The 26,876-nt window shown below is 48.5% G+C and overlaps 2 protein-coding genes and 1 pseudogene across 8 annotated transcripts in view; all 3 read left to right on the top strand.

Moving 5' to 3' along the window:
- Positions 1-25,497, top strand: part of LOC125413349 (apolipoprotein L3-like) — a 107,356-nt gene extending 81,859 nt beyond the window's left edge. For 2 of the 7 annotated variants that reach the window (XM_087898920.1, XM_087898918.1), the window contains exons 2-5: positions 18,209-18,310; positions 21,167-21,293; positions 21,762-21,845; positions 23,791-25,497. In XM_087898920.1, coding sequence (XP_087755046.1) covers positions 18,298-18,310; positions 21,167-21,293; positions 21,762-21,845; positions 23,791-24,682 — 1,116 coding nt within the window. In that variant the 5' untranslated portion in view covers positions 18,209-18,297 and the 3' untranslated portion in view covers positions 24,683-25,497. Of the gene's footprint in view, positions 1-15,113; positions 15,310-18,208; positions 18,311-21,166; positions 21,294-21,761; positions 21,846-23,790 lie in introns of those variants that run through there. The other 5 variants (XM_087898922.1, XM_087898921.1, XM_087898919.1 and 2 more) reach the window with 4 other exon arrangements.
- Positions 4,796-10,917, top strand: LOC125413350 (apolipoprotein L3-like). The gene is made up of 3 exons (XM_085678327.2): positions 4,796-4,921; positions 7,895-8,021; positions 9,563-10,917. The coding sequence occupies exons 2-3, from the start codon at positions 7,939-7,941 to the stop codon at positions 10,455-10,457; spliced, it is 978 nt and encodes a 325-aa protein (XP_085534453.2). The 5' UTR covers positions 4,796-4,921; positions 7,895-7,938; the 3' UTR covers positions 10,458-10,917.
- LOC148118945 (5S ribosomal RNA) lies at positions 20,265-20,384 on the top strand (annotated as a pseudogene).
- Positions 25,498-26,876: the final 1,379 nt, after the last annotated feature.

The following is a 26,876-nucleotide window of genomic DNA, read 5'->3' as shown; positions in this document are numbered from 1 at the left end:
TGGGTCAAGGCCAGATAGTGAGAACAGCCCTGAGCTCCACAGCTCTCTGTACTGCCTGATTCTCTACTGCTCAGCTTTTCCACAGCAGCACATTCAGGGCCCGGTGAGTGCAGATAGATTTTACCAGAAGCCAAACAATTTGTGGTGTGTAGTGTGCAACCCCTTCGGGGTCAGAAGACACGGCTTTGGCCTGGCAGGATGGCTCAAAGAATGAAGGTACTTTCCTCCAAACATGGAGATGTGAACTTGATCCTGGGGGACCCCTGTTGTGGAAGGTAAGCACCAACACCTCAAGATGTTCTCTGACACCCCTAAGCCTGCCATGGCACCCACTCCCTCCCTCCAAAACACATGCACACAATGAGTAATAAATGTAATTAAATATCATTTATAAAAGATACTGAGGCTATCTGAAATTGGAAAAAAGCAGAGGGTACAGCCCATGAGCCTCAGCTTCTTCCAGAGCTGGGAATGAGGTGCTGGCCTAGACAATGTCTCAGATCACCTGACTCTGACTGCCTGATGCTCTAAAGACTTGGGCTGAATAAATATCATTTATCGCTCAGGAAAAATGGATAGAACAGTCAACCATACAAAAGAAGGCGGCATGGGACAGAAGAAATGGATAGGAAGTGTTGGAATCCCACCTGCCATAGTCTTTAATGGGGAGCTATGGGTGATGTGAGGTCAAGGGAAGCCGGGAGCCTGGTGACCTCCAGGGATTAGTGGGAGAGTTTGTGTCCTGAGCACGATAATGGTGACATTCACCAGAGCCAGAAAGTGGCTGCTCCTGTCGTTAGTACTCAGGCATCTGCACTGGCCTGCCCTTAAGGTCCTGCCCTTAAGGTCCTGGCAGGATACATCCTCAGCTGCAGCCACTAAGAGCACCTCCTGGTCACATCTGTTACATTCCCTTTTAAACAGTGGGCCTTACCCACCTACCATCTCTCTCTCTCTCTCTCTCTCTCTCTCTCTCTCTCTCTCTCTTTCTGTATCTCTCTTTCTCTTTCACCACTCTTGTCCACAGGGAACGGCCTCTGCCCCCCTCTGCCCCTCTCTCTCTTCTTCCAATAAACCTCCTGTGTGAGCCTTGTTGCATGACATGACTTCTCTTTGCAGAATTTTCCAGTGTTGTAATAGCAGCAAGAATGAGAAAGATGCCATGCCACAGAGCTCACGTGGAGGGTGTTTGTTGGGGGAAAGCGAATGGGAGATGGAGGAAGAAGAAGGGGGAGACCAGTCTCTGGGGACAGGAGCAGCAGAAGAGACGGGGTGGGAGGTTGTGAGCAGGCCCACTATTTAAAATGGAACATAGCGAATGTACACAGGAGCTCTTAGTGACTGCACTGAGGACGGATCCTGTCAGGACCCCAAGGCCCATACAGATGCCTGAAAACTAACATCTGTCTCACTGACACCCAGGATGCCAGACCCATTTTTAACACTGACAGCCTGTTGGTAAAGTCCCATGTGCCACTGCAAAAGCAGGGTGCCCGGGTGAGAATTTTTCTCTCTGAAACTAGTTTTAGTGACTCGGGCCTTTTTCCTGTATAAACAGTTAATTTCCTGATCCTATGTTAGTCAAAGTAAAGGGTAATACAGAATATTTGTAACCTGTTACGTCAGAGCAGGAGACCAGTAGATTTCACGTTCCTGTGTTCCCTGTTAGAGCAGACATATTGCTTCCTGTATGAGGCTCCTTTCTTATCAGTGACTACTGTCAATAATGAAAGTGTGTGGGGAGCATTTTTTGTAGAATTTGGCTATGAGAAAAGGACTTGAGTGAATCCTTTTCACACCGTGGCTTTATGGTGTCGGGGGAGGTATCAGTTGCCCTACAGGAAAAGTCGGTTTAAACACTGCAGGGATACTATAGAAGGGAGAAATGCCATGATTTCCCCATATTTTTACAGAATTGACAGTGACTTATCCAAAGAACAGTTGTCCCATAGTTCTGCAAAAACGGGTTCTCCAGGTGGAGTGTATGTATACACTTCCCGAGGATAGTCCAATAGATCTGTCAGCTGTCCATTTACTGTATAAGACTTGGGGGCTCACCTCATGTGGGGACTGGCTTTGGCATCAATAGCAGCGGCCCTATCTCCCTACATCTACGATAGCAAAGGAGGTGGAGACTAGGACCAAATTTTGAGATATTTTAAACATAATGGCCTGAGAGGGACGCCGGCCAACCGTCTCTCTGGTGACTAAGGAATGAGTGGTGCCCTTGTCCCTCTATGAGGAACAGCAGGGGGAGGGGGAAGGACTCTCATGGACTCTCCTTTCTCTCCTCCCACTCCTACTTGGGCACCATTGAACTTGAAGCTGGATCCTCTCTCTCTTTAAAGCTCACTGGCACCATCCTCAGGGCTCAGTAGGAGTTCTGAAGATGAGCCACAGGCTCTGTGTCAGTCACTAAATCCTGTCTGAACTGGAATCACAGAGCTACTGCGGTCCCTCTGTAGATACACCTGCCATCCCTGATCTGCATATGTGTGTCAAACTGAGGTGAGTTATCTGCATTTTGTCATGGAAATAGGGTAATTGTGAGTTACACGCCATCCTCTACATACAGTTCCTCTATGATCCTCCTTGAAGTTGGCGCTTGTGATTTGGGCTCTGCTGTCTCATCCGAGCAAAGACAAATAGGCTTCTCGGATTCAGGCAGTCGGCTAGACTCAGGGCTGGGGGAAGTCTCAGCCTATTCTGTTTCCCTGTGGTCACTCAGAGCTGTGAACAAGGAATGTACTTCTCTTCCCTGTTTTTGCAGACCTGGGATATTTAATCTCTTGAGTGACTTCAGATGCCCCATTTCACATAGTTAGTTGAAAGACACCTGTCCCTAAAATGTGATGTCCCTAGAGAAAGGGAGATGAGGAGAGAGGTGGATCGATGTTTTGGGGACCTAGTACAGTGTCCAGCATGCTGGAATTGAGCATACTCCCCATGGTGTGGACTGGATGGTTGTAATAACCAGGAAGCCCAGATCCCATGGCTGCAGACCCCTCTGAGGTCCACTAGGTGGTGCTGGTGATCACCCCTTCCTCCCAAAGCCATCTCAGGGTTGCTTCCCATTACATTAAGGCCACACTCCCAATGGCTGCAGTTGCACCTGGAGCAAAGGTCTTTTTGCTATCCCCCACTTCTGGAGTGGCGTCCACACTGCATGACATTTCCTGTCATACCACTGGTCTGTTATCCATTTTTCAGCATTTTCTTCAGAATGTCCAGGTGGGATGGGCTCTCCTTGTTTACCTGGAGGTTGATGTCCTTAATTCTCTCTTTCAGGCAAATCTGTAGACTGTCCTATTGTTCCATGTTGACTCTCTTCACGAGTGTATTAATGTTCTGGTTCATTCTATGCTCTGCTCTGAGAGTCCCTTCCAGGCTGTCACTCAGCTGTCTGGGGACATTTTAATGATCCGCACCTGACTGCGAATTTCTCACTGTCAGGATAAACCCTTGGTGATGGAGGGAAAAGAGACAGAGCAAGGGAGTGTGGAGAAAGAGAGCAGCAAAAATAACTTTACATTTTATAATTCTATTGGTTTTCTCTCTCTCTTTCTCTCTCTCTCTTTCTCTCTCTCTCTCTCTCTCTCTCTCTCTCTCTCTCTCTGTGTGTGTGTGTGTGTGTGTGTGTCTGTGTCTGTGTGTGTCTGTGTCTGTGTGTGTGCCTGTTTGTCTCTGTGTGCTCCGCTTGTGTACAGTGCCTACAGAGATCGTAACAGACTGTCAGCTTCTCTGGACCTGGAATTACAGAAGGTTGTGAGTCCCACGATGTGGATGCTGGGATCTGAACTACCGAGACCCCAGAAAACTTCCAGCAAGAAAGTATGATTACACGTGTCTAATGTCTAATGCTGAACCTTGGTTTGAGCTTGGAAAGTCTCTGAATCCTGAAGTGTAAGACATTACCTCTGCCAACGCCTCAGTATCCTCAACAGAAAGTCACAGCACTCCCTCCATATTAACACAATCACTGCTGTCTGTTATAAACCAGGAAAGAGCTGGATAATAAGGATGATGAATAAACTCCAGTCCAATGTGGAAGTAAGCGTGCTGGCAGCAGTAGTGTGGAGAGGCCATGTCACCTGCTGTCCTTCTCTCAAGGGTGAGGATGGCCACCAAGCTCCAAGGACACATGAGTGGAATGGAACCTGTCCTGACACAAGGGTTCGTTGGCCGATGAGGTCCAGCCTTGTTTAAATCTCAGGTGGCCTGGAGCAAAGCTGAGATGTTCCACAGTCATCACCACCTGCTGTAGACTCAAATTTTCTGTTTGCAGTGGGCTTTGGCCCCCTATGCAAGGGGTCATGGGAGCCAATCTGGGAGCCAGAGAGTCTGCCGTGAAAGCTGCTGGGCTATCTCAGAGGTTCTGTGTGATGAATCTGAGCACAGAGCACAAACATAAGGCAGAAGTTTCCACACAGGAATGGGTCTAAGCACCGTGCCTGCCACCATCAGCAGTGCTGTCCTCTTCAAATATCAGGGACAGGGACATTCTGCTGAAGTGCAGTAGGGGATGGGAAGGGGGTTGCTAGAGCACTGGGGAGGCTTGCAGAGCAACAAGGGACTGGGGTGATCTGTGGAGGACTCCCCAGTTTGTGGTGGTATATCTTCCCGCCGTGGGGAGCCCACCAGAGATGGGTTGGCCAGAGCAGAATTGGGAGTGTTAAGCTGAGGTCACTCTGTTGACTCAGCAAGGTGGGCGGGGCTGTGGGTGGCGCCCTCCAAGTGTCCATTCCAGTGTGTTGATTGGATCAGGGCTGCCCAGGTGAGACTTTTGCTTTCCATTTCCCAGCTGGGTCCATCAGGCCAGAGGCTGCTGCTCCTTCTGACTCAGATATACAGCTGGTGACCGAATCTACACAGCTAAGGACATCTGAGTCCTGAACAAACTCATCCCTGGAGAGACTCCTTGGTAAGTTGAGCCTCCTTGGCTGCTCTATCTCCACATCCTCACAGTTTTACCTGGGGAAAGAGGGATAATTGCCTCATTGTAGGGATGAACCCAGTGAACTCAGGCATCATCTCCAGCCCAGAGTTCAGAAGAACCTGCAGCCAGGTTGGCATCTGGATCTTTCTCTGCACTAAACATAAGAAAGGATGGGCAAACCCTCAGATGGGGTCAGCATGTGGTCTGGGGCTCGGCTCAGGGGCTAGGATGCTAGGGTCAGGACAGCAGACTCCTGACAGAAAGCAGATTATGGGTATCCAGCAGCTGGGGAAATGGGGAAACTGAAGAATGTGGAGGAGGGCAGGAGACTCAGAACTCGCTGGTCTTTGATAGCATCCTGATGGTGGGCCAGGACTGTGGCTGCCTAGACCAGCTGGGGACAAATGCTGACTTAGAGATACAGGAAACCCGGAGATTGTGCCACCAACTGTCTCTGAGTATGCATCTCTGTCATGCCATGGGGAAGCTGAGGACCTAGGGAGTGGGTTTTGCTAAGGAGTCTGTGAAGAGGCTGAGCAGGTGGGTCACCGGCCCGCCTCCCCTGGGCGTCCTCTGACCTCTGTCCAGTCTGTAGGGGATGGAGGAGAGAGAAATGGTTCCCTGTGTATTAGCTGGGGGAAGGACGTCAGCGTTGGGGCAGGAAAGGAAAATGTGAACAATCAGGTAAACAGCTCACTGAGCTGTGTGTTAATCACAAAGTGAAAGGTCAGGCTTCAGGTGTGTGTTGAGGGAGGGGTTTTAGTCCTGTATGCCTGTTGACGAGGAGAATGTTCTAGAAGCATTGGGAAGATAAAATGAGGGGAGGAGGAGGAAGAAGGAGAAAATTAAAAAGTAATCATTCATTATCCTTTAATGACGTCATGTCCTCAGAGATTGGTGACTCTGTGTACAATAAATGTCTCCCAGAGCCCAGATCAGGGGCACTGTGGGCTCAGGAGAACAGTACCCACTGAGATGGTTCTGGAACCATCATTAGGCTACTACTGGGATCATGGCTGACACTGGTGCTGGACCAAGACTAATGGAGAGAGGGGCCCAGGAAAACACTGTGTTCAGTCCACAGAGGGAATACAGAAGCCAGCCAGAAAGAGGAGGCCTAGGTGATTTCAGTGGGTGGAGGATGCAGGCATCTTATGGGGAGGAACAGCCCAGTGCAGGCCTGAAAAAAACTGGAAGTTGTTTGAGGAAATTAGAAGAGCCTGCAGCAGGCTGGGAACCTCTGTGATAGGTTCAAAGTCCTGAACCTGACCCTGGGAGAGAATTACAGATTCTCAGAGAGGAGTGTGATGTCCTCACCCCTTCTGCCCAAGTGAAGAAGTCAGACAGACACCCAGAGATGCTGTGCTGAGAGCTTGAACAGTGATGGAGAACACAGGCTCTCAGCCTGGGACTTCAGTGGCCAGGAGCAGAAAAGGACAGGCTCATCCTCACATTTTCTGGGACATAACCAGGGAGTCACTCATACAAGAAGGCTCACTGTCCTGTTGGCCAGATGGAGGGCTTAATACAGGTAGAGCAAGACAAAATTTTATATATTTATTCACTTTGGTGGTACGAGGCATTAATTCCAGGGCCTGGGCCTGCTTGGCAAGAACTCTACCCCTGAGTCATCTCTCCTGCACAGACTCACACAGAACAATAAGATGCACGATGCACACACTTCACCAATGCTTACTGTCGCCCGAATTTCCAACTTTTCAGGTGACAGCCTCTGAAGTCCTGTACCTGTGAGGCAGGAGGGAAGTGGTAGGGACTGCATGTCTTCTACACACCGTGCCTTTAGCAAGTGCCCCAAGAAACTCCTCGCGATCCTTCTTGTGCCTTGTTGGTCAGGACCAAGTCACTTAGTCACTGTGTTACTGACCTCAAGTCTGAGAAAAACCAATTCTGTGTAGAGGACAATGAGGGCCGATGGTGGTGGCTATTGCACACAGTAGGAAGTCAGAGATGTCATCTTCCTGGGAACACCCCATGCTGCTAAGGCTTAATAGAGAAGAGAACCTTTGGCTATCCAGGTGAGGACACCTCACAGCTTCCTTCCAAGAGACAGAAGTGACTTGTTCATGTGCAGTTGATGTCCTCTAGACCAAGGACCCAGGGGCACACCTGTCATTCAGTGTCCCTGGAATGGTTGTTCCCAGTGGTGCAGAGGACTCACCACAGAGATGCAAGGCTGGAGGGAGGGGTAGATAGAACCTTCAATAAGATCAAGCCTGTGGGTGTGTAGGGCTAGCGGGAATGTCTGGATATATGCTGCAGGAGGTGAGTCAGTTGTGCCATGGACTCTCTCCGTATCCTGTATAAAAGAGACCCCAAGAAGGACTCACCAAGGTGTATTTGGCATAAAAGGCACTTCATTCTTTCCGCCATGGCACAGGGACTCGATGTGGCCATGTGACTGTAACACAGTCCCTGCAAGGATGCAGTTTACAAGAGAGATATTTACTGAGCTCCCTGGAGGAGGCTGGGAGGTCTCAGAGCATGGACACCAATGTAAATGAGGAAGGTGAGGCAGGTTGGTTAGTGTGAGGGCTCTCTGCCTGGTTTGCAGTGGGAGCAGGCTCACTGTAAGTTCAGATGCCTCTGCTGCTGTGTTTGTATGAAGAGTAACAGAAGGGAGAGGGAGAAAAAGAGAGAGGGGGACGCAGGGAGGATAAGAGGAAAAGAGGGATTTCACAGGGACTGTGTATTAGGGACTCGGTTTATATTGTTTCATTGAAATGGCTTCACTTCATGTAGACTCTACCTATAAATATAGACACAGGGCCTCACGACTACTGCATAGAAACCAAAGGACACAGCACCACAACACTGGTGAATCCATCAGCAGAACAGCATGTAACAAACACTAAGAACCTTGTGACACTACGAACCTTGTGCCCCATGCCACCTCAGCCCCTCTGACTTGTCTCTAACTTCATTCTTTGTTTCACGCAGAGAGCAGACTCTTCACCACCGAAGCCCCTGGGCACCTCCAGAACATGGCAGGCAGAGATGGCCTGCACCGCCTGATGGCTGAAGATGGAGCCTGGGAGGCGTTTGTATCCAAGGCCAAGTTGCCCAGGTTACCTCTATGGGATGCCCCAGCACTGCCCCAAACCCCTTCATGACAGGTTCTCCTGGGCAGGCTCACACACTCCAGACAGTCCCAGGAGATGGAGTCGAGGGCATTCCTCAACAATCCTTGGAAAGAACTCTAACACGCTGTCCCTGGCAAGCAGCTGCATCAGATTGAGGGGACATGGTGCCCACAAGGGAAAGGATCACTTCATTTTTGATTAGTGGATTATAGTATGTAAGACTTGTGTAATACATGGGCACAGACACGCGTGTCAAGGTCAGATGACATTATGTTTTTTTGATGGAATTATTTTTTACTACTAATTTGGCTGAACTTGGGCAGAGCCAAAGAAACACATGGATTGGTAACAGCTGCTAAGCCTATGCTTAAGACTGGGAGACAGCTGCTGACCACCGCGCACATGTGCTACCAAAATTCTGGTCACAGTCTGTGCCACGAAAAGGCATGTTAAACCACCCATCCTCAATAAACCAACCAGAATAGCCAAAGTGGTTTTAAAACGGGTAACAGTCACATGGGAAAGAGGAAGACCAGGGTACAGTGTCTCCTCGGGTCTGACTTTGGGTCCTGAGTAAGATTAAACTGTGAATAGAATGCAGAGATGTGAACTTGGAAGTAGTCCTGGTCAAAGACTGGTCCGGTCTTTAGAATCTTCCAGATTCGAGATGCTCAAGTTAGGTGGTCTCACGGCTGAAGTGCTCAGGTGAACACACCTGTCTGGCAGGCCAGGGCTGTAGAGGACATTCCAGCAGCTGAGGACAATGAGAAATCTTGTCTTTGGGGGAAATGATCTCTCTGCAGCACACAAAAAGTCCGTGATTGAAGGGAGCATTGATATCATTCGGGATTCTGTTTTCATCTGCAGACTCCCCTCAGCACACACATGGTGGTGGTGGTAGTGACGATGAGCCAACCCTCAGCACATCTGTCTGGAGGTGATGGCGTTTACCTGATAGCTAAGCATGATTTTGCAATGTCCACCGCTAACTTGACTCAGATTGACTATGATGAAACATGTGCAGTCATGTGTGTGTTCACGTGTGTGCGAGGTGTGCATAGTACATGGAGAGGCCAGAGGACAGCCTCAGCTGTCCCGTAGGTACTGTCCTTGATTCTGAAGCAGAGTTGCTCACTGGACTCTCATTTGTCAAGTAGCCTGGACGACATGGTCAGTGAGTCCCAGGGTCCACCTGTCTCTGCCTCCCCAGCACTGAGATTACAAAACCAGCCCCGGGGTCTGGCTCTTTTTAATGGTGTTTGAGGGATGGGACTCCAGCTTGCATACTTACACGGCAAGCTCCTTCCCCACTGAGTGTCTCTCCAGCTCTTACGATGACTCCCCCTACTAAGGACAACAAAGTTTGTCTTTGAAATACCTAATATCACCCACCAAAGTGGAACTTCCACACCTTTAGAGTTCCTGTTGGATGGTTACTGGACACATAGCTGCAGGGTGGCTGTGACCGCCTATTTTACACAGACAAGAGGCCTCTTTCTCACGCACTTGACCTCTGTTCTTACAGGGATAAGGCAGTGGCCCTTCACAAAGTGCTGGGGGACCTGTCAGCACTCTCGGCCCTAGCAGACAGAGACAGACTTCAGAAAGACCTGCGGAGCAGGAAGAGGTTTCTGAAAGCATTTCCTCACCTGAAGGCAGAGGTGGAGGAGCACATCAGGCAGCTCCACGCCCTGGCTGACCGCACTGAGGAGCTGCACAGGGGCTGCGCCATCTCCAGCGTAGTGGCTGACTCCTTCAGCACCTTCTCCGACATGCTGGGCCTCCTTGGTCTGTTTCTGGCACCGGTGACAACAGAGGGAAGTCTGATGCTCTCTGCCACTGGCTTGGGGCTGGGGGTAGCAGCTACTGTGACTAATGTTGCTACTTCCATCGTGGAGGAAGCAAGCAGGTTTTCGAATGAAGTGGAAGCCGGTCACCATGATTCAACTGGCATGGATGTGTTGGAGGCTGGAGCAGCCGTGGCCAGGATTGCCAGCAAGTTCCCTCAGGCTGCCAGAGATATCACCAAAGATCTTGAAGCCCTTGAGCAACACATGGATGCCCTCAGGCTGGTAAGAGACAACCCTCGCTTAGAAGAAGATGCCAGGATCCTCGCCAAAACAGGAAAGATCCCCGACCAGCGTGCTAGAAGGGTGAGGGCCACCTTGAGAGGAACCCCTCTGGCGATGAGCAATGAAGCTCGCATCAAGAGGGCCACCAGGGCAGGTGTGTCTCTCTTGCAAGATGCTGACAGCCTTGTGAAAACGTCAAAGCATCTGTACGAAGGGGCACAGTCAGAATCAGCTGAAGCTCTCAGGGAGCTGGCTCAAGAGCTGGAGGAGAAGATGGGGAAGCTCGACAAATTCTACACCACTCTGCTTATCTCCCAATTAGTCTCTCCATCCCCCAAAACATACTGAGGTCAGAGAATAGGAACTAGACAGAGATGAGGACAGGTTAGACACTGTTAGAGGACAGCAAGAGTCCAGTCAAGTCCATGGAACAGAGACCCAGGCCTATGACTGATCATGGCAGGTTCGTGTGCACAGTAGGGGGTCAAGTGAGTCCAACTGGAACCTGAGACAGGGACCAGAGGATGTGCCAAAAACAGACTGGAGAGAACGGCCTCTGGACTAAACATGGAAGAAGACAGTTATCACAAAGACTGGAAAGCCCTCCCCAACTCGGCTACCAGAAACAAAGCATGAGAAAGAAGAAACCACAGAACACAAACCCAAGAGAAAGTGTTTGCTATGTAGATAATCCATGAACCCCCAGCCCTGTGCTTTAGAGCACATGCCTTCCCCAGGTCACCAGTCCACTCCTGTCCTCAGGCATGCCTTCACCCCTAAATAAAGTGCTCCTCCTGTAACGACCTCACCATGGGTTTGGTTCAGTTCTTTGTCCTGGGGCATGAGAACCTGGTAATGCAGCAGGTATCTTGACTCTCCGTGTTTCCTCTAACAGCTTATGCAGACAGTCATGGGCCAAGCACAAAGGTTCCAGAACTCGTCATTAGCAAGGACACGAGGTGCAAGTGCTGTTCCCTCTTTCCAGAAGCTCCAGAGCACCAATGAATCTCCCTCAGGAAGCTCCATATGTGGGGCCACCCCTCCCCTCCTGCCTTTCCCTTTAGTGTTTTTTTTTTCTCTTTCTGTACACCATGAAGCCAGGGTGAATAGTCTGAGTGATCCCCCTCTCCTCCAATTGGGGCAGTAAGAGAACTTTTGCTGGGGACAAAATGTTATGCCCAAATCCTTGAAGTCCCAACAAAAGCCAACAAGGAGACTGAGTCTCATATGTAAAAGCAAAGAGCCTTTATTGTATGCAATTTGCAAACTCAGTCTCTCCACATGTCCAATGTATTGGAATATACAGAGAGCTCTTGTAATGGATTAATTAAAAATTGCTGTGGGATCCCTGGCTGCAGCAGGCAGTGGGCAGGAGGTCCCGAGAGCAGCCAGTCCCAGGTTGGGATGGCACACGAGACTACAACCACGTGGCAGGTCTCCAAAGGTGGCTAGTCCCCGGTGGCAGGCCATATAGAGAGAGGTTGGATATTTATTTAGTGGTTATGGAAGGGAAGGGAGAAGGGGAGAAGAACAGAGAGGCAGAGAGAGAGAGAGAGAGAGAGAGAGAGAGAGAGAGAGAGAGAGAGGAGAGACAGAAGTGGCCTCTCAGGGAGGAAGATGGAAAAGAGAGGATGGGGAAGGGAGTGGGCGTGGCTTGTCTCTTAACGAGACAGAACAATCATTACAGCCCCGAGCTCAGTTAGACTGGGTTTTATAGTAGTAAAGGTGGGGGTAAGGGGTTTCTGAGGTTCAGGACTCCTGAATGGCTGACATTTGTCTAGGGGTGTCCTGGTGAGTATGTGCTGGTAGGTGGTCCTATCTATAGCGGTTGGAATGTTAGGCATTTTCTTTGGATGGTCTGTTCTTGGGTGGTGCTTGGATAATCTCAGTTTGTGGTTCTTCCTGCAGTCAGGTATCACTTCAGGGTAAACTACTGGGACTCAGGCCTCTAATTAAATTTATCGATGGCTGAGTGCTACTCTGGCAGGTGATAATTGTTGGAAGTAAAGAACTTTCTTTGGGTGACCTGCCCATACTTAGCCTACCAAGGTTGGCTCCCACAAAAGCAGTACATGAATTGACATCAAGTCCCAAGTCTCGGCTTAGGGTTGAAAGGCAGCTGCTCATTGCTGTTGTCAACAAAAAAAATACAACTCTCACCTCAAAGGGGAAAAGATACAGTTTATTCTGGAGGCAAATAGGAAGGACCATGACCCAGGAATACAGATTTAGGGTACCACAAAGACCACATTTCAACATGGTAACCATTATTAAGCTTTTATAGCAACAGAAACAAAAAACCATAAATGAATACATTTCCAAGATATTTGGGGAAACATTGGAGAGGGTTACAGACCTCAGATGTCATCTGCAGAAGTTCTTAGTTTGTGGGTCAGAGGAACCTAGTGGTCTGCTGTGTTAGTCCCAAATGGTTTTTGATCTTAGTCATGGAGTGTATTAAATCCAACACAGCAGTGGCAATAAATGGATATTCAGGGGACTAAGGACAGTCAGAGACAAAGTGTCATTAGGCTCTTGATCTGTAACATTCCAGCCTCCCCACTGTTATTGAAGTTCTTATGAGCTACTTAGGCTCTTAGAAGCCTCAGTTGGGATTCCTTCTGGACACTTTTATTTGCACCATCTCTAATGGTCTGTCCTGTCCCTCTAAGAGACAAGCCCCACCCACTCACTCCCTTGTCCACTGAGGCAAGCAGATCTTCCTTCGGCTTCCAGCCTGAGTTCCTTCCTTTCCTTCTCTCTCCTGAAGAGGCAGCTTCTGCCTCTCTCCTCTTCTCCCCTTACCCTACCCTCTCTGTTTCTCTCTCTCTCTCTCTCTCTCTCTCTCTCTCTCTCTCTCTCTCCCTCTCTCTGCTCTTCTCCCTTCTCCCTTTTCCCCATTTTCATTTCCCCTCCATAACCCACTAAATAAATACCCACTTCCTCTGCATGGTGTGCCTAATAGGTTGCTCACTTTCACCTGCCAAGAGGCTCCCTGCCTGGAATCCACTGCCCCTTGTGGCCCATGGGCCACTCGGGAAATGGCCCCAGTTTTACCTTTACCATAACACCATCCACATTTGTTACTGAGCTTGGAGTCAGGGTCTGTACCAATGTGAGGAGAGGAGGGGCTTATACATGAAAGACAGACAGGGCCCAGCAGAGCTAGGGAGTGATCCATAGCGGGTCCCACAGTCAGTGGTGGCTGAGATCACAAAGACTCATCAAGCACTATGAGATGAGAAGGGCCTGAGGTTGCTCCTCTGAGTGGGTATTAGAGATGGCAAGGCAGAGGGCGACACCAAGAGAGTGGCTTGTCTGAGGGGTCACCTGGATCATCAGCTGCTCAGAATGTGTGACTCCACTTACCCTTCTCAGGCTGGGAACATGGGTCCAGAGCTTACCTCTGGTTGGAACTGGGAACTGGACAAACTGCTAAGAACCACTGTGTCCCATGTAACTGTGCCGGGAGAAGATTCTTACATAAGTAGAGAGATATCTTCCAATGCCACAGCAACTCAAAAAAAAAGAAAAAAATGATTGCCCCATTTTATAAACCCAATTTAGGCTTTGGCCCATTCACATGTTCATCTGCCTATGACTAAACTTGCATCCAGATAGGAATCTGGCTGTTTTTATCTCACCCTCAAAAGTCAGGACAAGAGACTGAGGAAAACCCCTCAGATATGATCACCTAGGGGCTCAACTTAGTTCCAGACCGCCTGATTTATGACTACAGCACCTCAGAGGGAAGGTGGCTGTTGTGGGTGCCCTCTGGGAAATGGAGGAATTGAAGATGTGAAAGGAGAGAGCAGAGAACCCAGAGTTCATACATCCTTGTGTCATGACCACCCTTGAGTTCCCTAAGGTGTTGCCATAGGAACAGATGGTAGCAAATGTGGATTTGTGAGACTCGAGAATCAAAGAGACTGCACTGTGAATCTCTCAGTATATGTGTCTGTGCCAGGCTCCACGGTGGAAACTGAGGCCCAGAAAAGAGTTCCCTGTCCTAGATACTAGAAGGAAGGAAGTCAGTGGATGTCCAGCCTGCACCCCCTGGTCTTAGCCAGCCTCTCTTCAGTCTGTGGGGCAGCAGAGAGAAGGCCAAGGTTGTTCTGTGTGCTGGGTGGGAAAGAGTGCCAGCCTGGGGACAGGGAGGGCAAGGTGCACGATCCTGTAAACAGTGCCATAAGCTGTGTGTTTGAAAGATCAAAGGGCAGAGCCAAGGCAGGGGCAAGCTATGTGTCCATACAAACAAAGAGCATTCTAGAAACCTTGGAATTATTAAAAAAGAAAAAAGAAAAAAACCCACAAAGTCAGAATCAGCTGTGTGACGTCGTGCACAGTACTTTCCCCTCTCGGAATCTCTCTCTTTCGTCAGATAAACAGGTCTAGGCTTGTCTGCTCTGCTCATCCCTACCAGGGCACTGCTCTGCTTGGTAGCTAGATGCCTGGCACACATGCCACAGAGGCCATAGGAAAGTGGGTACCAGGAAGAATGAGCTTGTCTCTGATGCTGGAGATGCTCAGAGGGAAGAAGCCAGACCCCAAATCCCAGATCAGTCGAGGACTCAGGGTGTAGATGGTTAACATATAAAGTGTTTTCACTCGAACTAATTTAAACAACATCCCCACACAGTGCATGTAAACACAGGCACACACATACTTCCCAGTCAGCCTTAGCTCCATGAAGCTGAGTTTCAACATTTGTCTTATGGGCTTTCAAAAGGTTTTTTTCCCCTAACACTGAGTTTCTGAGTCTGGGTGGCAGAGCACCTCCTGGGGTTAGTGTGTGATGATGACTACGTCTGGAATTCAATTAAAACCCAAATATGGGGCAACCTGTGAGGGAATTTTGCTTAATTTGAAGTGAGAAGATGCACTTCTGAGCTGGATCATTATTGTGGAAAGGCTCTTCTTTAATACAGATCTTCTGACGAGAAACCCTGACTAATCTAGACCACGCCTTCTGCTGGAAGCCTATATAAGGTCATGGAAGAAGGCAGTTGTTGATCTTTGCCTCCTTATTTTTGCCTGACTAACAAGTCCATACCTTTACCGCATTAGAGCCTCCTTCTTCAGGATTCCGGCATAAACTGAAGACTAGCTGAGATACCCAGCCTTGAGGACTGAGCAGCGTCTGGAGTCTTCAGCCTTCCGTTCGTAGGCAGCCACTGTTGGACAAGCTGAGCCACAGTCCGTGAGTCGTTCTAACAAACCCCCTTCTATGTAGAGGGATTTATTCTGTAAGTTCTGTTACTCTAGAGATCCTGACTAACACAGATCGTCACTTCTCACCCTCATTTGGCCTTATGCAAGCTACTCTGACCTGCACCTCACACCCCAGCACAGGTTTCTACGGACTTGCTCTGATGTCTGCCTGCTACACATGTGGGTGGCTATGGCTCCACCTGAGCGTGTTACCATCTTGGTTGGTTGTTGTTATCTGTCCTACAAAACTCTACCATCTTCCACACCCAACAGCTACAGAGGGATGTGTACCCAGAGCTGGTTCAATGGGCATCTTTCAGATATTTAAATTCTTTGGCCAGTAAGTTAGTTTTAAGATGCATCTCTATATTAATGTGATTTTTTTTTAACCTTTGAATGATGAGATGACTCCATTCCTGTCACCTTAAGTCCCAAGTCCCTTAAAAGGAAGGGACTGAACAGGAAGAATGCTGACCCTGAGGAGCTGACTCCAGATTTCACTTTGGGGAGGGGACTTCCGAACACCTGCTGTGTGTAAGACTCTGACTGGCTCTTAGGTCTTTTGAAATATTCTTTCCATTTCATTATAAATTGGTGCAAATATGAAAAGGCTTGAGTGGGGGGAGGGATACAAAACTGGGATCCTAACACTTGGATGGGACAGGTCTAAGATTAGGAGTTCAAGGTTCTCCAGGACTACACAGTGAGGTTGAGGACAGCCTAGGCTACGTACACACTTGGAGGGTTTGGGCAGAACACTTATCTGTCAGTTACAAGGTCAGAGTGTGGTCCTGAGAGTGAGCCAACAGTATCTTCAGCTCTTCCCACACCAACAGGTCATTCACTCTTATTTTGGTCAGGTCCCAGGAGAAGTTGATGCCTCAGACCCACACTGCTAAACATGTTTTCTTTCCTTCCTCAGCTTCCAGGCAATCCCAGTGCAGTGTGCGTTTCTCCCTTTATGAAGTCTTTTCCCACCCTGAAAGACTCCTGAGAACTGGTCAGAATGAAGGAATGAGCGTCCTCACACACTGCCTGTGTTAACGCTCCTTAGCCCAGTCCTTCTACTCCTACAAATGTCATGAGGAAATTAGCACAAATGCAGGCTCTACAACAGGCAATGAGAACATTCTTTGTATCACTATTTGCATAATGATTAGGAGCACCACAAAGTCCAGGAGTCAGGGAGAAGAACGGGTGTCAAAGACACACACAGCAGGGCTGGGAGCAGGCAGGATTCCAGGTCCTGATAGGACAAGGATATTGCAGAAGAAAGGAGGGTGTGGTCCTTTGGCATCACAGAGGATCCCAGTGCTTTTACTAATATGTGGACCTGGTACTAGGCACAGGCAGTGCTATGGAAACAGAGAACCATTTATAACACACAGAGACTATGATGCACACATGTGCTATAAAGAGGAGGGAATGCGGTTGTGTCTTTAAGATAGTGGAGCTTAGTCATCTGAAAGCAAGACATGGATTGTCACGTTCTGGGTTCAAGTCCTTTCTCTATCAACACTGAAAACACACTCATGTTAGCTAAATACGTGCCTGTCCCACCTCCTTGACATGGATTCAGAAGATCTCAACCTAATAAGGCATGTATAAAGACTTCATTATGTATGTGTAAGGAGCCAGAGCATCATAAACAGTAAGCATCCTGGTTTGGCATAGCATAGCAACGGCCCCATATGTTGACGCCCTGGGTGTGGGGCTACTGGAGAGAGATTAGAAAGTGTGGTGTTGTTGGAGTAGGTGTGATCTTGTTGAAGGAAGTGTGTCACTGAGGGTGGGCTTTGAGGTTTCAATAGCTCACGGCAGGCCCAGGGTCTCTCACTTCCTGCTGTCTGTGGATCTGTTTGTAGAATTCTCAGCTATAAAAGCACCAGGTCTGCCTGCATGCCACCATGCTCCCAACGTGAAGATAAATGGACTAAACCTCTGCAACTGTGAACAAGCCAAATGTTTTATTTTATAAGAGTTTCCTTGGCCATGGCGTCTCCTCACAACAATAGAACAGGGACTAAGTCAGTCAGTATAAGGAATTACAGACAGGCAGCGGCGGTACGTGTCTTTAATTCTAGAACTCAGGAAGCAGAGGTATGTGGATCTCTGTGAGTTTGAGGCCAGCCTGGTCTACAGAGTGAGTTCTAGGACACTCAGTGCTACATGGAGAATCCATGTGTCAAAAGACAATTTCTTTTTTTTTTAAGTTTTTTTATTTATTATGTGTACATCATTCCTTCCATGTGTGCCCGTATGTCAGAAGGGGGCACCAGGTCTACATTATAGATGACTGTGAGCCACCATGTGGTTGTTGGGAATTGAACTCAGGGACTCTTGAAGAGCAGTCAGTGTTCTTAACCACAAAGCCATCTCTCCAGCCCCCCAAAAACAATTTCAAGAGAAAGAGAGAAGAAGAAGAAGAAGAAGAAGAAGAAGAAGAAGAAGAAGAAGAAGAAGAAGAAGAAGAAGAAGAAGAAGAAGAAAGAGGGAGGGAGGGAGAGGGAGGGAAGGAAGGAGGGAAGAAGGAAAAAAAGAAAGAAAGAAGTGACCATCAATAGAAACACAGTGCCCACACCCAGGTGGCTACCAGAACATTCCTCTCCATCTCTCATTCTGTGTGCAGGGTCTTTGTTTCTCCACAGCTGTGTCCTCAGCTGACACCTTCTCCACTGTCCCCAGCATGCCATTAGTCCTCCTCCTTGCCAGGACCGGGGGCAGCAGGACTGCAGCCAGAGGACAGGCTCCCTTAAATAGCAGTCACAGAGTCCAGAGGAGCAGACAAGCTTTGGGTTCAGCTCTTTCTGCCCTCGGCAGTCACCATTTAGAGAACTATGGGTCAGCAGATCCCTGGTCACAACAGCTGTCCCCATTCTGTCCCACAGGCTGTTATTTCCTCCTGTAGCCTGGACACCCGGTGAGCTGTAAGGAAAGCTGTCAGGATCCCCTGAGCGACACCAAGACCACAGCTGTCATGGGCTCCCCAGGTAATCAGTCTGTTCTCTGCTGCTGCTCATGGCCTAGGACTGCCAGGGCCTCCCTGCTGAGAAGTCAAAACTAACTTTCCTAACTGCCTGAGCAGGAAGTAACTGCACCTCAGTGAGACCTTGCTCAGTCCATCTCTGTCACCTGGAAACTCTCACCTCAAATTGCCTGTCCTTCGGGGCCCAGTGTCTCCATGTTGTTCTGAGGATCAGAACAAAATACAGGCAGGCTGGAGCATGCTGCACAGCAGACCCTCCTTGTTGTAGCCTCCTCTCCCTGGACTCCAATAATTCCAAGGAATCCAATTCCCATTGCAGGCTGTGTTAGAGCACCGGCCCTTCCCTGCAGGACCAGAGCTCCTTTACCAGGTGTGCCTACCTAAGGTGGGGCCTGATGGTGTCTTTTCTCATTCAAAAGAAAAGTCTGAACTTGAAGCTGAAACCCTGGAAGAAACTGAAAGAAAAACTCCACCCACAAATGGCTCCTAACCAGGAACACCCTACACCCAGGAACACCCTACACCCAGGAACCACCCTACTCCCAGGAACCACCCTATACCCAGGAACCACCCTACACCCAGGAACTACCCTACACCCAGGAACCACCCTACTCCCAGGAACCACCCTACACCCAGGAACTACCCTACACCCAGGAACCACCCTACACCCAGGAACTACCCTACACCCAGGAACCACCCTACACCCAGGAACTACCCTACACCAACCTGATCCTCACCAGTCCCCCAATTCCTGTGTTCCCTGGCTTCTCCTGGCCTTAAATCCCAGAGATCCACCTGCCTTAGCCTCCCAAGTACTAGGATTAAAGTCATGCACCACTATACTACCTCCATTTCCTTTCTAAAATTCTTCCACTGGCTCAGTAGACCATTCATTCATTCATTCATTCATTCACTGAAAGCTAGTTTTTAAAACTAGTGTTACTCAGAGCTGGAGAGATGGCCCAACGGTTGAGGAAACTGGCTGCTCTTCCAGAGAATCCAGGTTCAATGCCCAGCACCCACATGGCAGCTCACAACTATCTGTAACTCCAGTCCCAGGGGATCTGACACCCTCACATAGACGCACATGCAGGCAAAACACCAGTGCATATTTTTTTTAAAAAAAAATTTAAAAAAACTACTGTTACTCACTTTGATTATATTTTGACCAATGAGAATAGACTTATTTTGTTTACAATATTGTATGATTCAATCCATCCTGGCAGGGAGACAGAGTGGGCAACTCATATCATGGCACACACACACAAAAAAAAAAAAAACAGACAAAGCAGTAACAAGAAAGGAACAAGACAAGACACCCATCAGTCCCACAGTCACATCCCAGGTGCCCTTCTGACTCCAACCAGGCCCCACTTCCCATGATGCCTCAGCTCAGTCTTTGAACCACTCATGCACTCCCAGCACCCATGCTCTACTGACATCTGGACGCTCCTCACAGACCGCATAGAGAAGGGCGGGTGATCTCATACATGTTTATTCATCCTCTGGAGTGAAACTCAGGATTAATAATTAACCATTCCAGTGTCAAAAGTCAGGTTTCAAGCTGGAGAGAGGCTCAGCAGTTAAGAGCACTTGCTGCTCTTATAGATGACATGGGTTCAGTTCCCAACTCCCACATCAGGTTCACAACAGTCTGTAACTGCCGCTACAGGGGATCCAAAACCCTCGTTAGGCCCCAGACGCACACATGGTGCATAGACATACATACAAGCAGGCAAATATTCCCATACATAAAATAAAAATCAAGGAAAAACCTACATTTCGGCTGGAGAGATGACTCAGTGGTTAAGAGCATCGCCTGCTCTTCCAAAGGTCCTGAGTTCAATTCCCAGCAACCACATGGTGGCTCACAACCATCTGTAATGAGGCCTGGTGCCCTCTTCTGGCCTGCAGGCATACATACAGACAGAATATTGTATACATAATAAAAATAAATAGTCTATGGCCATACCACCCTGAATGCGCCCGATCTCATCTGATCTCGGAAGCTAAGCAGGGTCGGGCCTGGTTAGTACTTGGATGGGAGACCACCTGGGAATTTTTTTAAGCTGTAGGCTTAAAAAAAAACTAAAAAATAAATTAAAAAAATTTAAAATATTAAAATAAATAAACAAATAAATAAAAATAAATATTTAAGAAAACTTACATTCAAGGACCGTGACACAGGCACACATTAAGTGGAAACCATCATTAGAATTTCCCTCCTCTGGGTTCAGAGGACTCACTTCCTGCTTGTTCTGGCCTAAAAACAATACCTGTCTCTGCAAAGCACCATGGCACGGCTCTGGTACATTGGTCTTCTCAGGGTGTCATCACAAAGTGACACTGGTTAGGTGGCTTTAAAGAAAAGGCCTCTTCTCTCACTGCCCAAGAATCCAAGGTTCAAAATCAAAGTGTGGCAGGATGGGCCATAGTGAGCATCTCTTCCTGGTGGAGAGGGAGCCTGTACCAGCCTATGGGCTGTATATGTGCCTGGAGAGAGGAAGAGAGGCAAGGGAAGGGAGAAAAGGGAGAGGGGGTAAGATAGAGGAGGGAAAAGGAGGAAGGGGGTGTCTTCCTCTTGCTATGAGGGCACTGACACTGTGGATTGGGGACCTCACTCATGGCCTCACTTAATTTCCATTACTTTGTTTCCTTAATGGCTAGATGTCCAAATACAGTCACCTGCATTGGGGCTTTTACAAATGAGTTAAGACTCACAACTCAGCCTCTACCCCTAGTGACACCAAAGAATACTTCAAGGGACAGATGCTCAGAAACATTTAACCAGCTGCTTCCCGATGTCATTCAAGCTCTCAAGCACATTTCTCTAACCATATTCTTTTTCCAACCAATCTAGAGAGAAATGAGTTCGTTGAGTCTATGGTTGGGTACCTCCTGGACACAATGAACATAGAGGTCCTGCAGTTCGTGCTGAGTGAAGAGGAAGCCTGGAAACAGTTTGTGGAAGAAGCTGGTTTGTCCAGGTCACCTCCCTAGGGATGCTAGCCAAGCTACCAGAGCCATGTGTCACTGGCTTTTTCTGGGCAGGAATTCTCTATGCAGGTAGACCAAGTAATTAGTGCTCAGGGTGTCCCTTCTCCGTAAATATTTCCTCAATGCTAATCACTAGCAGGGGACGGCCTCTGGTTGAGCAGAGATGGTAGTCACAGGGGACAGGATTGTTTCTGCCACTGCTACTCATGTGTCCATAAGAACTTAATTTACTTCCTTCTGCTTCATTTGGAGACCATTGAATTTCATAAGAGGATGCATGTGGGGGGCTCAGCATATGACCAACATGCAGACCAGCATATAGTAGGGGTTTATTGAAAGTTGATTTTTACAAAAGGTTTTATTTTTAGTTTGTGTGTGCGTGCATGTATACTTCCTGAACTTGAGTGAGCTTATCTTACAAGCTCTCTCCCTCACTCAGTCCGTCTCTCCTGGTACAGGGAAGAGGAAGTTGTCTTGCGTGAAGCTCTTGCTGAGATCGTTCCAGATCCTGATGTACAAGATGAAGAGGACAAGATGGAGAGGTACTCAGTAACAGATCAATGAAGCTTTTTCTCTCAGGTTTGGAAAAAAGGGGAGAATAGGGTAAGGAGACTATGCATAAGAGCTTGAACGGCATCAGGGAGAAGCTGTTTGAATGTGTTTCTGAGCACCTGCCATGGGATGTATTTTAATGACGTCACTAGCAGTAGGAACTGAGTTGTGTTTCTAAACTCAGCCCTAAACACAGGTGACTGTTTTTGGACATAGAACCTTTAAGAAACCAAGGTACTGAAATTAAGTGAGTGTATGAGTGAGGTCCCTAAACCACAATGTTATCCATGAAGGCCAAAAAGGACACCAGACCCCTTCAGCTGTGAGCCACCGAATGGGGGTGAAATACACAATCTGAATGAAGCAGCCATTCTCTCCAGCCCCTTTGAAAACAATTACATTGATGTACCTGGAAGTCATCAATTTGACTACACTGGCTGACCAGAGAGCACCAGGGATCCTCGTGACTCTACATCCCCAAACAGGGATTGAAGGTCAGGTCCAGCACTGAGTTTTTCTATGTGGACTCTGCAAGACTGAGCTCAGGTCCACGTGTTTGTACCACGATAGGGAACCTGACTAAATATTGAGAATCAAAGGTAGAGTGTTCTCACCACCTGACTTGGGACTCTTGCTAAGCATGGGCAGGTCAGGCCCAGCATGAACAGGGAAGACAGAAACCCAAGGTCTATCTATACCGGGGGGGGGGGCAGTTTAAATAAGCTTGAAGTTTTCTCAAGAAAATTTTTTGTTCACCTAAGTCTCAGTGTCCAGAAGTTTGTTGGGCCTTGATCACATACACAGTCCCCACGAGTGTCCTGGGGTCTCCCTCCCTCCTGGAGTCTGTGCCTTTAGAGTCTAGTTCCCCTGGAAGTCAGAAATGACAGCGAAATCCCACCACACATCACTTTTCTCGGCCTGGAAATTCAATCTAGCGAGAGCTAGGGAGCCTACATGTTGTGCTTTCTCAGTTTTGCCTGCCAAGAAAACACTTGCAGAGGCACAGTGGGATGCCTTGGGGATGGGACCCACATGTAAATGGGGACCCACTCGTGGTTCTTTATCTTCTACTCACAGCTGGAAGGGAACTTTGTGTGATGGGTTTTGAATGGAAGGGTCTCAGCTGTGAGCGGCCCCACCAGCTCAGGTATAGTACACACAGGTGCAGTGAAAACTCACATGTAGCTTCAAAGGATGTCCTGTGCAGGGTTCTCTCTCAGGGGTGTGAAATTTGCAGACTCTCGAGTCGCAAGTCTCCAAGCAAATGTGGACATCCCAAACCAGCAGGTCACTGTAGGGTAGACAGGTCAGTTCCCAGTAGCTGATGCCAAGAGGAGGTTCTTTTATTGGGGAAAGTGTACTCTTTGGAGAACACTAACTTCCCTAAAATACAGGGTTATTTTTCTCTAACCTCACTTCTCTGTGTTTTAGAGTTCCTATAGAGAAGTATGTTGGTAGTGGTGACACTGGTCTTCAGGGGAAGCCATCTTTATTAAATGTCTAGCAATAAAAATGTGTGATAAATGACTAGAGATGACTCAGGAGTTAAGAGCACTTTGTGCTCTGCCAGGGGGCTGAAGTCCAGTTCCCAGCATTCTCATGATGGCTCACAACTGTTTGTAACTCTGGGTCTAGAGATCCAATTCCTTCTTCTGCCCTCAATGGCACCAGGCCTGCACATGTTACACACACATCTGCAGGAAAAAAAACATTTAAACAAATAAAATAAAAATTAAAAGAACACATTAATATGGTTTTTAACTCATTGTGTCCTTAACAATTAAAATCACCATCTCAAACCTGCTCTTCAGTGAAAGAAAGGCCCTGTGCAGCTGGAGCATTCTCCTCCAGTTCATTCCCAGCAGGTGCTCTGATGGCCACAGGACAGATCTTTCCAAACTCTCTTCCCCACTCAGTTGGCCTCTCCTGTTACAGTGACGAGGAAGATGCCTCACGTGAAGCTCATGGTGAGACCACAGTGGATAGTGATGTAGATGATGAAGATGATATCCAAAACGCCCTGCAGGAGAAGAAAAGGTTTTTGGAAGTTTATCCTCAGGTGAAACGGGAGCTTGAGGAGAGCATCAGGAAGCTCCACACCCTTGCAGACAAGATTGACAAGGTGCACAGGGACTGCACCATCACACAAATGGTGGCCAAGTCCACCGGTGCTGTGTCTGGGGTCATGGCGATCCTTGGTTTCGCTCTGGCACCTGTGACAGCAGGGATCAGTCTGGGACTTTCAGCCACAGGCTTGGGGCTTGGGGCAGCAGCAGCTGTGACAAGTGTTTCCACAACCATTGTGGAAGCCGTAAGCACGGCGTCGGTGGAAGCTGAAGCCAGCGAGCTTCTACCAAGGAACAACGACACTGACAGTGACATTAAAAGCAACAACACTGAGAAGATCATTAAAGAAGCTGTGGAGAAGAGCACCCCCAGGATGCTTTCTGTATCTAAGAATTCTTTCCGGAACCTAGAAGTCATGAAGAAAAACATTGATGCCATCAAGCTGACCAAAGCCAGCCCTCGCCTGACAAATAATGCCAAGCGTCTAATGACCACAGGGAAGGTGTCCGCCCGAAGCACTAGACAGGTGAAGAAAGCCTTTGGAGGCACTGCTCTGGCAATGACCAAAGGAGCCCGGATCATGGGTGCGGCCACTGCAGGTCTCTCCCTTGTGCTAGATGTGGTCAGCCTCATAGAAGACTCAATTCATTTGCAGGAGGGTGCAAAGGCAGAGTCTGCTGAAAAGCTGCGGCAGCAGGCTCAGGACCTGGAGCAGAAGTTGCAGGAGCTAATCCGGGTGCATGACAGCCTGACTCAGTGACCTCTTCCTCAGTGCAGCTCAGAGGACTGGGGGTGGGGTGTGCTGGACAGAGCCATGGATTCCTGAATGTATCCTCTTTATACCAATGCCGGATGGTGGTAGTGCCTGCTAGAGGAGAGGCCACATTAAGAGAAAGGAAACCAGAACACAGAACACAGATGGGACAGGCTTGTTACCTCCTACTAGACTCTGCCTTCCTCTTAGATCTACCAACCTCCAACATCCCACATAAGGACCATGGTCCCAAGCTGGGAAGAACATCGAAGGCCTGACTAAGCCACAGCATGGCTGCCTCCCAGTCACACCCGCCACACTGCTCCTAACAGAGGCTCACCATCCTCAATCCACCGAGCTGTCAACTCTCCCACTGCTTTCTGATTGCTTGCATCAGACTTCTCCTCCTTCCTAGTTCTGCCTAATTCTGTGTTTTCCAAATATTTCCATATCTTAAAATCAAACTTTGGATATGAATCCCATTTCTTTGTTCATGGTTTGGTCACATGGAGTGATGGGTTGATGGGCACCTTTGATGAAATACTCAGAGGGGAGAGAGGAAGGGATGCTGCAGGCATCATCTGCACGGTCATCACAGGTTCTTGGTTTTATGTGCCAGCCATGGACACTACAAGGAAGGAGGGGTGACGGGATGTGGCTGGTGAGTTCTGCTCTCTGCAAGCAGACTCTTGAAGAAATCACAAGGCTTAATTCCTACTGAAGTTTCAAATCTGCTGCTGTAATTGAATGAGATCTGCTGAGATGCACATGAAGGCTCCACATGGTCCATAGTATTTGAAGAATAAATTTATAAACACTGACCTGGTCGTGCTTTGTGTGTTTTCTGCAAATGATGTCATGTGTTTTCTAGATTGTTGACTACAGAAAGTTGATAATTGCCTCCTGATTCTTATCATCTCCTCCTTTACAAACTGTTTTTTATTGTGGTTTAACAAGAATATTTCAGATTTATAAGAACCATTTTCCTTCTTTTTGTTGCCACCCCTTCCGGCCACAGATGCACCCTCAGGCTGCAACAGTGAGCAGGGTCCCCTCATCCCTTGCAGCTCAAGCGGCCTTCTTCCCAAGTTCTGAACACTGGCCTGAGAGATGACCTGTGTGTATTCTAGGTCTTGTCCATTAGGGGAACACTCCTGTGTTCCACAGCCCCTCTATCCTTCCCTGGACTGGAATGATTGGCTAAGGGAAAGCCTGATGTGGACAAAGCCATCTCCCTGGGGGTGGAGAGCAGGGACAATGCAGTCATGGACAAACTTGGGAAAGCAAGCGATCTGCATCCTGAGCTGCCTAGTACTTGCTCCTCAGTGTCCAAGTTCATGGAGTCCTCTCTACCCATGTTAGTGAACGCTGTGCAGGGCTCAGCGTCTGTCTCTTAACTAACTCAAGAGTCATCACCAGAGCTCACCACATCCTTGACCTTAAACCCTGAACTCTCTCCTGACTCCATCAGTCTGGCCCTTAGGACATAGATTACTTGTAGAACCTGTGCCTTTGTCCCGCACTCTTCCAGGCTCGCAGGCCTCTCAAAACAACTGCACCACAGCCCTTTCAGTGAATGATCACTGAGGAATCCAGTGCCCAGAGAGTTCCCTGCAGCCTTCCAGTCCAGGGCCACTTCACCTCCATGGTTCTGCCCACCAGGAACACACCTTCCTTTACAAAGGAGACAAACAAGCCATGGTGGGTATGGGGGAGAATTGAGATGGCCTGTTGTCACTTCGCATAGATAGGGCAATGACTGATGAAAGTATTCTAGTAGGTATCAGAATATTTTCAAAATAGAGATACATTTAAAAAGAACTTAAAATGAATGTGCGTGATGTAATATGTGTCTCAGGTGTTAGAAGTGCTCTTAACACAAGAAAGGCTATGGAAAGAGATCAGTGAGGCTCAGAGATGAGTAGAGGCCCCAGAAAGGGACAGGGGAGATGGACAGGGTGAAGGCAGGACAGTGCAGAGGAGGGGCTGTGACCAGGTCTGTCCCTGCTGAACACAAGTGACAGGCAACAGAACTGCGCCTGCAGCTGCTGCCCCTGGAGGGGTCTGTGTTCAGTTCAGGCACCAGGGGGTGTCCTGTATGTAGGGAAGATAGGATGGTCCTCATGGTGGGTTATGACTTCTCAGCCACAAAAAGGGAAGGATTCATGGTGCCCACAGCATTGTAGATGGTTGCCAATAG

The sequence above is a fragment of the Myodes glareolus genome, chromosome 19 (genome assembly GCF_982192425.1).
Source record: "Myodes glareolus chromosome 19, mMyoGla1.1, whole genome shotgun sequence".
NCBI lineage: Eukaryota > Metazoa > Chordata > Mammalia > Rodentia > Cricetidae > Myodes > Myodes glareolus.
This window is presented reverse-complemented; position numbering and strand designations above follow the sequence as displayed.

What these genes read in the sequence shown, in the direction of transcription:
- LOC125413350 (XM_085678327.2), top strand. Translation starts at nt 7,939, where the DNA reads ATGGCAGGCAGAGATGGCCTGCACCGCCTGATGGCTGAAGATGGAGCC. An exon ending in TCCAAGGCCAAGTTGCCCAG is followed by an intron (nt 8,022 to 9,562) that starts GTTACCTCTATG and finishes CTGTTCTTACAG; the next exon opens with GGATAAGGCAGTGGCCCTTC.